The sequence below is a fragment of the Thamnophis sirtalis genome, unplaced genomic scaffold, assembly GCF_051295495.1.
Source record: "Thamnophis sirtalis isolate CommonGarterSnake01/CBP01778 unplaced genomic scaffold, rThaSir2_p1.2 scaffold_13, whole genome shotgun sequence".
Lineage (NCBI taxonomy): Eukaryota > Metazoa > Chordata > Lepidosauria > Squamata > Natricidae > Thamnophis > Thamnophis sirtalis.
In genome coordinates this window covers 16,770,063-16,785,361 of record NW_028261393.1, presented here as the reverse complement: position 1 = coordinate 16,785,361, position 15,299 = coordinate 16,770,063, and the positions used below count along the sequence as shown (strand labels likewise).

General features: G+C 39.8%; 1 protein-coding gene across 4 annotated transcripts in view; it reads left to right on the top strand.

Annotated features, from left to right (window-relative positions):
- Positions 1-15,299, top strand: part of PHACTR4 (phosphatase and actin regulator 4) — a 91,361-nt gene that overhangs the window by 37,075 nt on the left and 38,987 nt on the right. The window contains exon 1 of one of the 4 annotated variants that reach the window (XM_087727878.1): positions 9,503-9,869. The exons of 2 other annotated variants lie outside the window; for them this stretch is intronic. In XM_087727878.1, the coding sequence (XP_087584004.1) occupies positions 9,824-9,869 (46 nt within the window). In that variant the 5' untranslated portion in view covers positions 9,503-9,823. Of the gene's footprint in view, positions 1-9,502; positions 9,870-15,299 lie in introns of those variants that run through there. One more of the 4 variants, XM_087727874.1, reaches the window with a different exon arrangement.

The window sequence follows — 15,299 nt, the reverse complement described above, 5'->3', positions numbered from 1 at the left end:
GGCAAAAAAACCATTGAAAATCATAATCATTTGATCACCAATGACTGTAAAGGTGAGCTAGTTGCGTTAATGCTCCTTTAATGTCAGGGAGTTCTATATAGCCATTAGAACTTCAAAATTGTCTCCCAAGTACCTTTTGCAGGGTCCATCAGAACTTAGAGCAGTTGCTAAGCGACCAGTTGTTAAGTGAGGACTACCTGTATTGAGTCACAACTCCAGCACTGGTCCTACTGGCTGAGGTTTTGGAGGATGTGTGCAGTTCAACATCTTCAAGGCAACTGGTCCTTCATACCTGTTTTCCATTACTAATAAGTAATCTTACTGGTCCCTGTCTGCTTTCCTCAGAGCAGCTTCCTCACCACTTGCCATCCGATTCTTCAACTGGAAAAGGGAAGGTTTGCACATAGTGTCTTTCATGGACAACGTATGTGCTATATCTCGGGACTGTGCCCCTCCCACATGAACACAATCTTTCCCTTAGAATGTCTATCTTTTAATCAATATCTGAATTGAGGAGGGAAATCTATAGCTCCAAACCCTAGGTGCCACCCCATCCCGGTTTTAAATCAAATTATATACCATATTTTTCGGACTATAAGATGCACTGGAGTATAAGACACACCATGATTTTGAAGAGGTAATTTTTTTAAAAAAAAGTTTTTGCTCTCTGCAGGCCTCACAAATACTCTGCACACCTAGTTTTTTTGCAAAAAAGGGGGGGCATTCAGAGCTTTGGGAGGCTTGTAGTCTTGGGGGCTGGAGGGGCAAAAATGGCCCGTTTTTCGCAAAAACGGGGCATTTTTGCAAAGAAAGAAAAAGGGCATGCAGAGGCTTTGGGAGGCTGGTAGAGTGCTCATACAAAAACAGCCCGTTTCTTGCTCATTTTTCCCTCCTCAGCCCCCAGGAGCTCTCTGGAAGCCTCTTAAAGGCTATACACTGCCATTTTTGCAAAGGGGGCAGGGTTTCGGTAGGCCAAAAATGCTGCATTCAGTGTATAAGACGCTCCCAGATTTTCAGCCTCTTTTTGGGGTGAAAAATATGAAAAAATGTGATACTTCTCTGTAGTTATCTGAAGGGCTTTATAAGCAGAAAGGTGAGAATACCTGTGTACATCTCAAACACTAAGCAAAGCACCTTTGGAAATTCCATCACTGCGTAGGAAGAACAATAGCATAGTATATTAATCAGCCATGAGCGTAGGCAGATTAAGGTTACTGGATCTCAATAATTATTTTGGCAGGCATTCCATAATCATCTTTGGCAATTATTTTGTCTGGATCGGTTGGCAGCAATAGGCATCGAGAGACAAGGAAGGGAACAGCTCCGTGTTTTATCTGCAGCTGACAACATTTTTGGGTTCACCGGCCTAATGGGGGAAGCCTTTAGGGGTTGCTGTTTTATGTTAGACCTTGCAGCCCTGCTGGTTTTCAATCTAAACGATGGATTGAAGCCCACCTTGTCACAGGTGTGAGGAGGGCATATCATTAAAGAGAAAGCTGTGATGGGATCAGCCTATAGTACTAGATTTGTAAAGAGTGGAAGTTGGAGAATTGGGAGGAGTTGGTGGGGGGAGGATGATTCACAACGTAAATAAGATTACAAGATCAGGCTTGAGATGGCAAAATCTAATAATCTTCATCATTTTCTTTGGCAGATATACTGGGGACTTGTAGTAACCTGAATTGGAGAGGTTGTTAAACTGGAAGGATTTCTTCTGAGCGCTCCTGTCTTTGGGCAAATATTTATTCATAAATTGTTTCAGAAGGTATATTGATGCAATACACAATGAGGACAACCCTGTAATTATGTTTAGATTCATGCTATGTGGGAACCCTTGGAAAAACACCTAAGTGAACGAGTGTGAAATATATACACTACCTTTAAAATCCATAACGAAATCTAAAAAAGCCTTTTAATCCCTTTATTTTCCTCTTCGGTGTGAAAAAAATATAATCAGTTCTTTGAAAATGCTTGGTAAATTAGTGATTGGTGGTGGCCAAAATCTTCTCAAGAAATCAGCTATTGACCGTATAAATGCAAAGTTTGCTTTGCGGTTTAACAAGTCATTTCTCTCCCAATTCCAAAGTAAAATTAGACCCATTTCATTTAAATATGAAAAAAAACTTAAATATTTACATTTAAAACAGAGGAAAAGAGCAAACATACCTTGTAGGATTCTCAAGATGTGAATCTCTTCCTTATGAGAGAACTAATGAATTAAATTGGAATTAAAGGTAAAGGTTCCCCTCTACATAAGTGCTAGTCGTTCCTGACTCTAGGGGGCGGTGCTCATCTCTGTTTCAAAGCTGAAGAGCTAGCGTTGTCCGAAGATGTCTCCGTAGTCATGTGGCTGGCATGACTAAATGCTGAAGGCACATGGAACCTTCCCACCAAAGGTGGTTCCTATTTTGTTACTTGCATTTTTTTTTACATGCTTTCGAACTGCTAGGTTGGCAGAAGCTGGGACAAGAAACGGGAGCTCACTCAGTTACACGGCGCTAGGGATTCGAACTGCCAAACTGCCGATCTTTCTGATTGACAAGCTCAGCATCTTAACCACTGAGCCACTGCATCCCAGTTAAATTGGAATAGGGCTGCCATATTTGGAGTATCTGAAGCAATCTGTACCTAGTACAGATGCATTGATGGATTACAGTGAACAATTAAAAAAAAGATGACTTTGTAATCCTTCTCTTTTCCTTTTCCTTGCAGAAATGCTTTCTTTCTCCATCTAATAACCCTTATTTCATATTAACCCTGGTGCCACATATTAATTCAGTGCATAATGAGACTGGTCCTTTCTTCCTGTCTGTTTAGAAAGTATTTCTAAATACTTTCTAAAATGGGACACCTATAAAAACCAGTTCTCTAGATGCTTTTCCTACATTCAACCTAACATGGGTACAAGCGGTTTTTTTGCTTTATTTGGTAACTGACAGTTAACTGATTTTAAAGAATTTGAGGTCTACAGTAGATGCCTTGCAGAAAGCCATTTCAAAAATGGCAGTTCTAGTTTGAACTCACCTTGCAAAACACTATAAATCTGTACCTTTTATTAGTTGCATTCCATGATAGACCTATGCTTTTTAAATGGTCTAAGAGAGCAGCCCAGCTTTTCCTGGGGACTGAATTCTTGTTCCCAAATGACACTTTCTGTGTTTTCAAAACCCTTCTAGTATTTGGGCTTTTCTTAAAGTTGGATTTGTTTGTATTTTCTGCCATACAGGTAATTTAAGATATTTTCTTGCCAACCAGCGACAGGGTTATTATGCTTGGAGCATTTCATATTGGTCTTCTTGACATTTTGAGGCTCACATGTGTGCAATCAAAGTATGTATTTATAATTTGCCTGCAATGAAGTAAAGAAAGTGGATGTAAGACTGTATGTAGACTGGCCCTCCTTTGCCTCCAAAGAATAAATATTTATCTTTTATCAGGTTGAGAAGTGTTCCTTTGTGTTGACTGGTGAAGTAAATCGGGATTTGAAGAGAGAAAAAAAATTGTTTGAGTGAACCTGAAGTGAATCCGGTTTACCTCAGTGCGGAATGGATTTTAAAATGTATTTATTGGGCTAAGGAAGCTGAATGTTAACACATTTGAGTATTTGCATTTGAATTCATTGGCTTGGTGTGAATCATTTTAAGCAAGGCTTATGCTGCTATTAATATGTTATGCTATTAAGGGACACGGTGGCTCAATGGCTAAGACGCTGAGCTTGTCAATCAGAAAGGTTGGCAGTTCAGTGGTTTGAATCCCTAGCTCCGCGTAACGGAGTGAGTTCCCGTTACTTGTCCCAGCTTCTGCCAACCAAGCAGTTCGAAAGCATGTAAAAATGCAGGTAGAAAAATAGGGATCACATTGGTGGGAAGGTAACAGCGTTCCGTGCACCTTCAGTATTTAGTCATGCCAGTCACATGACCATGGAGACATCTTCGGACAGCGCTGGCTCTTCGGCTTTGAAACTGAGATGAGCACCGCCCCCTAAAGTCAGGAATGATTAGCACATAGTGCGAGGGGAACCTTTACCTCTGCAGCTATTCAAGCCAGATTTCTGGACCTGGAACTTTCAGAGGGCTGATGGATCTTCACCTTGTTAGGAATTTTTAATGCCATTTTCATCCTCAATGTATTGAAAAAATGTGCCTTATGTCAAATTTAATGAGAAAATAGTTTTCTAAATCTCTAATTTCAAATTTTTGGTGCTGCTCCTTGTTTCGGACTCCAAAGTGGGGGTGGAATGCTCTTTGATTTTTTTTGCAATATGAAAGTTTCTAAATGCAGTTAGATGGTTAGAAAATGCAGTTTTGGTAAGAGATTTTTAATAGAGTTTTTTCCCCCCACAAAAGGGAGAGGGAGAGCAATTAACTAAATCAGACTCTAAAATGCCACCAGTGGTGGTCGTATAAGGATTGGTAGACATGGTTTGCAGGCAGAAAACTCAAGATTCAGTTTTCAAAACATTTAAATAGGACTGGCAATGTCTCTGCTGTTCATTCTACTGCCCATCTATGTCAGCTACCTGACCGATGGACTAACTTTGTATAAAGCATTTTCTTAAATTCCTGTGACATGTTCAGGGACAGCTTATATGGAATTCAGCAACCACGTTCTCACTTTTTAGCTCCATTATGCCTAAAGGAAGTTTCACTTATACGGAACTGATTTTTTTAAGGTGCCACTCAACCTTTCCCCAAGGGCAAGTAACAATGTTTTTTTGATCTCTCATTTGTCATTTTAAGGAAACCATTGTTGCTTCTTCACATATCAGAATGGAATGCAGAAAATCAGAAGGCCACTCTAGAAATCTCTACGTCTTAGTGTGGAATCCAGGTCTTCCTGATCAGGATCCAATGAACTTTGTGTGACACAAGTAGTTGGACTGGAGAGAAAGAGAGAGGGAGGGAGGGAGGGAGGGAGGGAGGGAGGGAGGGAGGGAGAGAGAGAGAGAGAGAGAGAGAGAGAGAGAGAGAGAGAGAGAGAGAGAGAGAGAGAGAGAGAGAGAGAGAGTGAGAGTTTAATACAAGTTTAATACAATACAAGTTTAAGGGCTTAAAAGCAATCATTTTTTGGAATAAACAACAAAAAGACTGATTTTGGAAAATGGGCTAATGGCCCAGATGGATTTGAAATAAAATGAAGGAAATCCTTTAAAAAAGTAGGAAACACTATTCTTTTGAATTTTAAAAAAAGGTGATAGGATGGAAATTTGAAGGTTGGACACTATAAGGAACTAAACATTGCAATTAAAAGAGAAGAACACTTAAATTTGATATACTAATACAGAATGGAGCAAAATACTTTGTCATTATATTAAATAATATTTGTGAACAAAGGACCCAGAAGTTAATTTTAAGATTGTCTGCCATTATAGATGAAGTGTTTAAAAGATATTATGGAAGTGGAACAAGTTTTACCACATACAACTGAGGCTGATTTCAAAATGGATTAAAAAATGACAAGCTACAAGGATGATATGGCAAAAGATGCCACACTGGATATACAAACAAAACCAGCTGATGACTTAATAAGTAAAAGAAATATACAAATAACAACGCAAAAAAAGCAACCTGGATAACTTTCCTGTGTTGGAGTTATAAAAGAGACCTGTTAAAACTTTGGAGAATTTTGAGAGCAGAATTTTGTGCAAAGCGGCAAAGAAAAAAAATGAAAAAGAAACCAAAGCCCTAAGACATTATTTGAAGGGATTAAAAGACCAAGATTATTCAAACTACAAGGAAGGAATATAAAGTTGACTTATTTGATCAAAGTTAAAATAGTTAAGTTGTTATCTCTGGTAACCTTTAATGGACTTTTGCTGACCAGGTGTGAATAACAAGGCTTTAAGAATCTATACATAACGTGCACGTAAATAATAACCAGAGTCCTCCCCCCCCCACTTCAATTAGGAATATCCAGAGAAGCCAGATGTGTGATTTTGGGGTATTTGTTGCATTCAGGGGAGGTGCCCCTGTCTTATCTGCAGAAGATGCATAGTCTGAGGGACACACAATGTTGTTATGTGCAGCCTTTGGATTCCAGTAATGTTTTCTACTTAAAAGTGCTTTTTATTAGGAAACAGAATGTGGTGTAAAGCCTGCACTGAGGAATCTTCTGGGTGAGAAGCAAGCAAGTAACAATAGAATTCAATAGAATTCTTTATTGGCCAAGTGTGATTGAACATACAAGGAAGTGCATATGCTCTCAGTGTACATAAAGAAAAATAAAATAGAATACATTCATCAAGAATCATAAGATACAACACTTAGTGATAGTCATAGGTTACTAATAAGCAATTCAAATTACACTAGGAAACAAATAAAACAATATAAAATTGAAAGATACAAGCAACGTGGTTATAGTCATAAGTGGGAAGAGATAGGTACTAAGACGGAAGACAAGAAGAATATTAATACAGTGTTGTGGGAATTATTTGTTTAGCAGAGTGATGGCATTCGGGCGGGGGGGAACTATCCTTGTGTCTAGTTGTTTTGATGTGGAATGCCCTATAGCGTAGTTTTGAGGATAGAAGTTGAAACAATTTATGTCCAGGATGTGAGGGGTCTGTAGATATTTTCACAGCCCTCTTTTTGACTCGTGCAGTGTACAGGTCCTCAGTGGAAGGCGGGTTGGTAGCCATTGTTTTTTCTGCAGTCCGAACTATCCGTTGAAGTCTGTGTCTGTCTTGTTGGGTTGCAGAGCCAAACCAGACAATTATGGAGGTGCTCCTCTGTAGAACAGAATCATCAGCATTATACAGCATCGGTATTTTTGATCTTGGTGCCCCCAGAGTCTGTTGAACGGCAGCTCTCAAAAATTGCATAGGTAGCTAGATCATGCTGACTGGGATTTCTCTGAATTGAATCCATCACTGGATAGAATTTGTTTGGAAAAGGCTACCTACCAGACACACCTACTTGCTAATCTCCCTCATCCATCTTGGCTTTGGCTGAGGAGATGCCTTCTCCCCAACACTTCCTCCTCAAGCCAGGGAATTCTCTTATCTCCCTCCTAAGATCCTGCAGTTTTGCCAGTCCTGGACTTTGTGTCCTTTTGAATGATTGTGTATTTAAAGGCTTTATCAGTGGGTCAGAACAAACAACTTGGGCTTTAAGGGGAACTTTTTGAATGAAATGAGCAAGTGGGGTCTTTGGTGCTCTCTGAGAATGGTTGTTTTCCTGCAGATGTTTAATTATAAAACTAGGTTACATCGATGCTCACATGTCACATGTGTCTGTTGCACATTTACAAGTTTTGTGGAAGTGTAATATATATGTAATATATATTTGTGTAATATAATATATAAAAGGGGAGGTGGTGGCTCAGTGGCTAAGACGTTGTTGAGCTTGTCGATCAGAAATGTCGGCAGTTCAGCGGTTCGAATCCCTAACACCGCATAATAGAGTGAGCGCCTGTTACTTGTCCCAGCTTCTGCCAACCTAACAGTTCGAAAGGATGTAAAAATGCAAGTAGAAAAATAGGAACCACCTTTGGTGGGAACATAGCAGCGTTCCATGCGCCTTTGACGTTTATTCTTCCGGCCACATGACCATGAAGACGTCTTTGGACAGCCCTGGCTCTTTGGCTTTGAAACGGAGATGAGCACTGCCCCCTAGAGTCGGGAATGACTAGTACATATGTGCGAGGAGAAGCTTTACCTTCACCTTTAATATAACTGAACATATGTAGGAGGAGTGGTGGAACATGGGGAAGAGTGAAAAGAGGCTTCGGTCTAGAATACCTACATAGCCAAAAGTGAACTAAGTCCCCCCTCTTGAATTCCGTTGATCCATATCTAACTCCAAGCAGGTGTGCATTAGTTGATAGTATTCCTGTGCACAGGTATGAGTACCTGTAAATCAGATAATTGAACCTTCACGTATGGACCTAATCTTTTGGGTCTGAGAATGTACGACTTTGCATTTCTTCTTAGATGAGATTTGAAAACTTGTCATTTAGAGTAGACCTAAGTTTTGAAGTTCATGAACTTCTTCCTTTGTTCACAGGAGTCTGGGTAGCTCATAAAGATCACTTTAATAAAAAAAATATCTGCAATGACATCTCATGGTTTCCAACAGTGCTTCAAAATAGCAGGAAATAAATTATTGGTCCAGCTCATGGACAAAATAACAGTTCTAGAAATGCCTTAAGCATAACATCTCTTCTTAACTTGCACAGTTTTATTGCTATGCTATTTTGAGGTAATCTAACACATGGGGAATTAAAAAGCAAATTCCGTATTTGATGACATGTATTTGATTGCAGAAGAATCCAAGAAATAGTGCTGTTCTTCCTAATAGCCAAATACTTAACATTTACCCAAATTTAGTTTTCCTTTGATACAGAGTATTTTCCCATTTCTGTTAATATAGAAGTTGTGATCATATATAATTTCTATATAAAGCCATAATGTATATTTATAGGGCTCTAAAACGTTTCCAGAAAAAGAAACTATTAATGGTTTGTTCTGGAACAGGACTGTTTCACAATTGTATGCATTCTAGATGGGAAATTTTAATTTGGTGATAAGGGGAGATACAAATATGTTTAGTTTGAATCTCTTCCCTACTTATGTTTATAGGATTAGTAAATTTAGTTTTTTGTCCTATATGCAGCAATACAAATAAGGAAAATTAGGGACATGGTTTACAAAAAAGATAGCATTTCAAATCCTGACTCTAATTCTTAGCTTGATCGTGTTATCTGGCAATGATGGGAATAATCCAACAATAGAGAAGTCGATTTAGAAATAGAAGATAATGAAGTCCCAAAGGTGCTTTTTTTTGTTTTTCCTTGAAGACATTTCGCTTCTCATCCAAGAAGCATCATCAGTTTTCCGAAAAAAAGCACCTTCGGGACAACCATGACCTGGATGACTGAGAATCTCCATGGACAGAAGATTTTTTTAAAAATCCAATGAATGCGGCTTGGATACTCGGAATACATTACCTCTTGTATTCTTCATTTCTGGGTTGAAAAAAAAATGATGATATGAAGAACTGCATCCTGTATCTACCAATATCCCCTTGGACTCTGTGCTGATCGATCCAAAGACCACCTAATTCTCGGTTCTGTCGTTCCAGTTGGCACCAGAGAATGAGAATCCTTTCTCTGTTCCCCTCCTCCCTCTTCCTCTCCTTTTTAATCACTCCTTTTCCTTTCGTGATATGGAAGAAGTTGGAATTTCAGGGGTAGCTAATCCATTTCAGATGGTTTCCGTCTTTCCACCACTACCACCACCACCCCCAACCTCAAGAAAACCAGGGTGCTCAGATTTCTCCCTTCAAAGCAGAAGAATGACAATTAGTAGTGGCTTGTTTATAAGCTGTTTTGGCTGTTTGAAGTCTTCCAAATCCATCTGCTTGTTCGTCCTCCTTCCAGCCTTTTAACTCCTGCCTTTAAAGAGCCCAGGGGATGTTGATTATTTGGCTTCTGTAGCTCCGAAGCCACCTCCTCCTCCTCCTCCTCCTCCTCCTCCTTCATGAGATCCACCCCTAAGCAGAATACGCACTGTGGAATGACAGGCATTTGTTCCTCCTTTGGAGGGAGCTGGCATAGGAGCGTATTTATGAGAATTACACCATGCCCTGAACCAGGGATACAGGACATACCCGTGGCAGAGCTTCGACCCATCATCCTGGACATTTTTATGACTTGGGGGGGGGGGGGGCATTCGACTTGGGGGATGATCTCGGCATGATTGGAGGGACACGGTGAAGTTTCTCCACCCTGCAGAGTCTTGTCAACTTTCAGGGGCTGATGTCTGTTCCGCAGATCGGCTTGTCTTGCTCCCTTTCTCTCCGAGCCTACCTTGAAGAATAGAAGAATGGGACAGGCGCGCTACTCCAGACCGGTATATCCAGCTCCCTTGGGTGAGTAATGGAGGGGTCTGGTTGCAGCTGAAAGCGACAGCCAAGGATCGCAGGCGAAGCCTAAGCACCTTGAAAAAGAGATGGCTAGGGTTGTGTAAGTTGGAAGGGCTTTGAGGAGAGAGATTGTTTTCGTAATCCTTGCTTTAAAAGAGAGACAGAGAGAGACAGAGAAGGAAGGAGGGAGGGAGAGAGAGAGACTCCCTCCTTTGGAACACCTATTGCTCTGTAACTTGTACCTGCTGTACTTTAAGAACCAAGTTTTTTGATCTTTTGCTTGTTGCTGCCAGAGTGGTAAAAATTTTTTTTAAAAAAAGTAAAACTTGGTCAGCAGAAAACACGTATCACCAATCTTGCTTGGAGTTAAATGCCTCAGACAGGGATGATGTGCTGATTTGCCTTTTCTCCTCTGTACAAATGATACTTCGTTATTAAAAGATTCATTATTCTAATCATCTACCATCCCGAAGCAATTTACTTAGTCATCCTATAGCAGGAGATTTTTTTTTTAAAAAAAAAAATCCAAACATGGATTTATATCCACTTGCTTCCATTTTCAAAAATAAAAAAGCCAGCCCCTCCACGATCTTACGCTTTAGAATTAAAATGGAATTATTATTGAAGAAGGAAGGAAGAACAATTTCAGGTTGAGGTTTCCAAATAGTGTCCTTCCAGTCCCATCCCATGGGTTTTTAGGCACTATTAATGCCACAATTGGGGTCATTGCTGCTGTCCCTACAAAACCCCATAACTGTACATCTCTTGGGTTCTGATGAATTTTTGGGCAAAGCAGAGAGTCAAAGAATTGAGGGCAGATGCAGGGGAGATGTCTTGTGGTGCCTCAATTGGGGGCAGCCTTGGTGACAGAGGAGTCGATGTTCAGGACTGGGTAGGTTTTTCATTTTAAAGAGTTAACATCAGAATTGTACAAGGAATCTCCGCGCCCCCCAATCTTCCTCTCCTATTTAACTGTGGGCTCAATTGATTTTTCTAGGGAGACATCCAGAAAATATCTATAAGGCTATCTAAATTGACGTGGTGTTGCCTGCTAGTCAACCAGGAGCTGACTTAAAGATGCTGACAGTTGAGGTTTTTAATGTACCTGCCATTAATATATTTTTTTTCACAGTACTCCAGACTCGAGTTAAGAAACATTTCTTAGCCTGACTCTGTGTACAAGGTATATTGCACAAAATAGGGTGTGACTTCAGTAGAGACAGCCTTTGATTTGGGAAAGGAGCTTTAAGAGTTAAATTATATTGGCAGCTTGTCTTGTGGCCTCTATTATGAGTCGCATTTTAAATCTCCACTAAGTGCCTTCCCATTTTTAAGACGGCGATTTCTAATTTTGTGCGTCTGTGCACTCCCTGCTAATTTTAATTGCTAAATGTATTTAGCAATTTCCTTCTTTGCAAAGGAGCAGATTAGATAATAGCTTACAGATCCTTGTGTTCTATTATCTTGTGTTCCCAATGTTTGGAAGACTTAAACCAAAGCCCTGATAGTTGAAATTAAAACAAAACAAAACTATTCTTTAGCAATAGATAAACCGTCAATGTACTGTAGGTACCCGAAGAAGCCCGGTGAGATGGTTAGTACAGTATTTAGGGTGCAACATAACTTATACGTATGTATTGTCTGTTCCACTGAGCTCACCTGGTGTTACTGAATGAAATCAACACACCTGTTTTGCACCTTAGTTTCTTATAGATCATATGCATTCACCAGAGACAGAATGTATATTTGCCCTTATTGCAAATAGAGGTATATGTGGTATTTGTTGATGTGGCCGACACAGGTTACAATATTGGAAATAGCCATTATCTTTCTGTAGCAGGTTGTTTTTCTTTTCAGGTAGGTGGGGTGACCTTCCCCGTACTTGAGCCCTGAGTGCACATAGTTTTGACTTCAGCAAACATATTGCAAGACAGTCTGGTGCTCTTGGGAAGGTGTGAGGAAATGTGGAATTCAGTTACATTAAATATTTCCCAGGCAAGGGCTTTATCCAGCATTCTCTTCCGTGTGTGGGTTCCCAGTTATAGTATGTGCCGTGCAAATGATTACATCAAATGTGAATTTCATTGTGCATATAATACATTATTACAGTATGCATGAAACAGACAGCTGTAGGTGTACAACCTGTGAGTCCCTGGGTTGTGTGAATGGGGGGTCTGTAGAGATTCTCAGTTATCCAGGTCATGGTTTTCTCAAAGGTGCTTTTTCAGGAGGCCATTGGACTTCCTTATTTTTTCTTTGGAAGACGTTTCGCTTCTCATCCAAGAAGCTTATTCAGCTCTGACAAGGCAGTGGGGAATGGAAGGATTTATACTCCTTGCAAACAGCTGGTCATTTGCATCTTTTTAGAGGATCCTTGGAGGTTTATCTGTCTCCCCAGGGTCACCGGAGTGGTGCTTCTGGTTCCTGTGGTCTGCAATTTTTCTCTCTATTCCTACTCCTACACCATTCAAAGGGTGTTCTAGGGAGGTTCAGTTCCTTTTATTTCCTCCCAAGAATTTGCTGCTACTTCCACCGTACACTTGTTCCTGCTGAAGTAGAGCATAGTCTTAAAAAAACAACAACATCTGCAGCATTAGAGTCTTTAAGCTTATCAACTGTAACTCTGGCTCTTGTTCACCCCTCAGTATCTGATTATGATGAAAGAAAGAAAAATGACAAAATATATAGTGTGACTTCATGATGCAAATACACAAGTCACAGGGTTTTCCACAGGGATGCTATGATGTGTGTTTTGACACTCCCTCCACCCTCCTGTTCCCTGGGTGTTCACTTGACATTCATCCCCGGCAACTTATCCAAGCCATGGGTTGAAAACGAGAGTTAGCCGACCCCATTTACAACTTCTACCAGGTCCGCCATTATTTTTCTCCATATGCAAATGTGCTGTGTATCTCCCGCATGGTTCCTGAATAGTGAAAGTGTTTGCATAGCGGATGCGTTGTGTCCAAAGAAATACGGCTTGTGCCCAAATTAAGCAGATGTTTTGTGATACGGAGTTTAAACTTACAAAAGAGGAATAACCCGTTGTTTTTAATCAGAAAATATGCCAGCTTGAGAGCAAAAGATAAAGCCTGGGCAGACTTCCTTAATGAAAGAGCAAAAATAGACACTTGATCTACTTTTTTGCTGCTATAATAGCATGAAAAAGCCTGCAGCTTGGGATCTTTTACCATAGCTGGAACTAGGTAGCTTTTATTCTTTTTTCTAATTGGAATATGTATGTATGTATGTATGTATGTATGTATGTATGTATGTATGTATGTATGTATGTATGTATAATTTGAAGAAACACATGGCCTCCAATGTTTGTACCAATCTATATAAATCTGTTAGGAAAGATGTACAGATAGCATTTCATGGCCTTGTGATCTTCAGTTTTCAATTGTGACATTGTTTACCACCAGAGAGTTTGCTCCTAGCCTGGGGTGACTACTATTGTATTAATGCAATAGTTGAAATACCAGGAAGAAGCCCTTTTTTACTCTTCCAGGATCTAGTGGATCACTGTGCTACATCAGAGCCATCATGGGTTGTTCTTGGCATCGTGACATCAGCCATCTTCCTCTTCTGCTTGTCACGTGGTGCTTGGTGCAATGCAGAATACACTAATATAATGCCATCAAATGTATTGAGTTATTATTGAGCGCCTTGTGGATGCAGGACATTGGCATAGGAATATATGCATTTCTGCTAGCAAGGGAGGGATTTATTTATTTTAAAAAAAACCTTTAATTTGGTGGTATTTATGGCACTCCTTGACTGCCTTCTGGCTTTGTTGTTACGGGAAACTGTTACCCTTTGGGAATATATAACTCAAATGAAGATTATAGTTAACAGTGGAAGAAATAGACAAGACAACAGTTGCATTTCCCCAGAATTTTAAACATGTATAAAGAACGATGGGATCTACTGTCTGCATTAAAGCCAGAGCTTTTCTTTTCAAGACTGATGGGTGAACAGTTAGGAATATTATTTCAATCTATGCAGTGAGATTACTGTATGCTCAATGAGGGAAAGTTTGGGTATTACCCAATGGAGTATATGGAGGAATGGTTAGAGAAATTGGCAGAACTTGTCAATATGGGATAATTGACTTATTGTTCAGTGTTTCTCAACTATAGGAACTTTTAAGAGGGGTGGACTTCAACTCCCAGAATTCCCAAGATTGAGAAACACTGGTCTTATTTAGTTTTAGTTTTTAGTTTTATTGGGATTTATAGGCCGCCCTTTTCCCTGAGGGGACTCAGGGCGGCTTACATTCGTAGGGAAAGGGGAAGTGCAATATAACACAAAAACAGTATGTGACTAAAATAAACAGTAAAAAACACAATTTTCATTCAGCATTCAACACTCGGGCGGGGTGAATTAGAGACTTATCCCCAGGCCTGGCGGGATAGCCAGGTCTTGAGGGCTGTGCGGAAGGTCTGGACGGTGGTGAGGGTGCGAATCTCAACGGGGAGGTCGTTCCACAGGATCGGAGCTGCTACAGAAAAGGCTCTCCTCCGCGTAGTCGCCAGTCGGCATTGACTGGCGGATGGGATTCGGAGGAGGCCCAATCTGTGTGATCTAATTGAAGTCATCAATGACTTCAAAACACCTTGCGGAGTTTTTGCACAAGAAAGAAATGTTTGTGACATAGGCTTTTGATGATCAGAAAATGTAAGTTATAAACCCACATTACCTGTTGATCCATCCATTTTTTCACAATACAATTTTAGAATATTTATGAAGGAGAAAGTGAATATATTTCATTTGACTAAGATTAGCATACTTCATTGAGTTTTTGCATTTAACAGTTATTACTGTAGAATTATGATCTGAATACAGGTGGTTGTGCTATTGCTTCAGAGTGATTATATTCCCAGTATGTCTTCACTGAATGACCCCTTTATAGCCAGTATTCAATAGGATGAATTCTAGAACTTCAGTGTTTTTTCCATGGCATTGGGAAGAATGATGAATATTATAATTTGGGGCTGCAGCAAATATAATTAAAATAAAGTTCCGACTGTGAACTTGGAGATGATCATTTCACTAAATGAATGAATAAAATTAGACCTCTTATTAAAATACAACACATGAGTTAAGAGCTGTCCTTGGCATTTTCCTAAAGAGGAAGCAAGTTTTCAAATACTTGGAATATTTAGCAATGTTGCTTTTGATGTCCAGAACTATGTTTGCAAAAGATATCCTAAACTATTGGCTTTTGTGTTCTGCAAAAATATGAAGAATGCTTTTTCAGAGGTACTCACCAAACATGGGGTCTCTTTTGATCTATTTCATAACCTTTAGATCTTACTCTTCTTTCTGAGCAGGTCATGGAGATCAAAACACAGAATGTTCCCAACTATTTTCCTCTGGTTGCTGATCAAAACCAGACTTGCTTTGTTTTCAGAAACTATAACCTATATATTG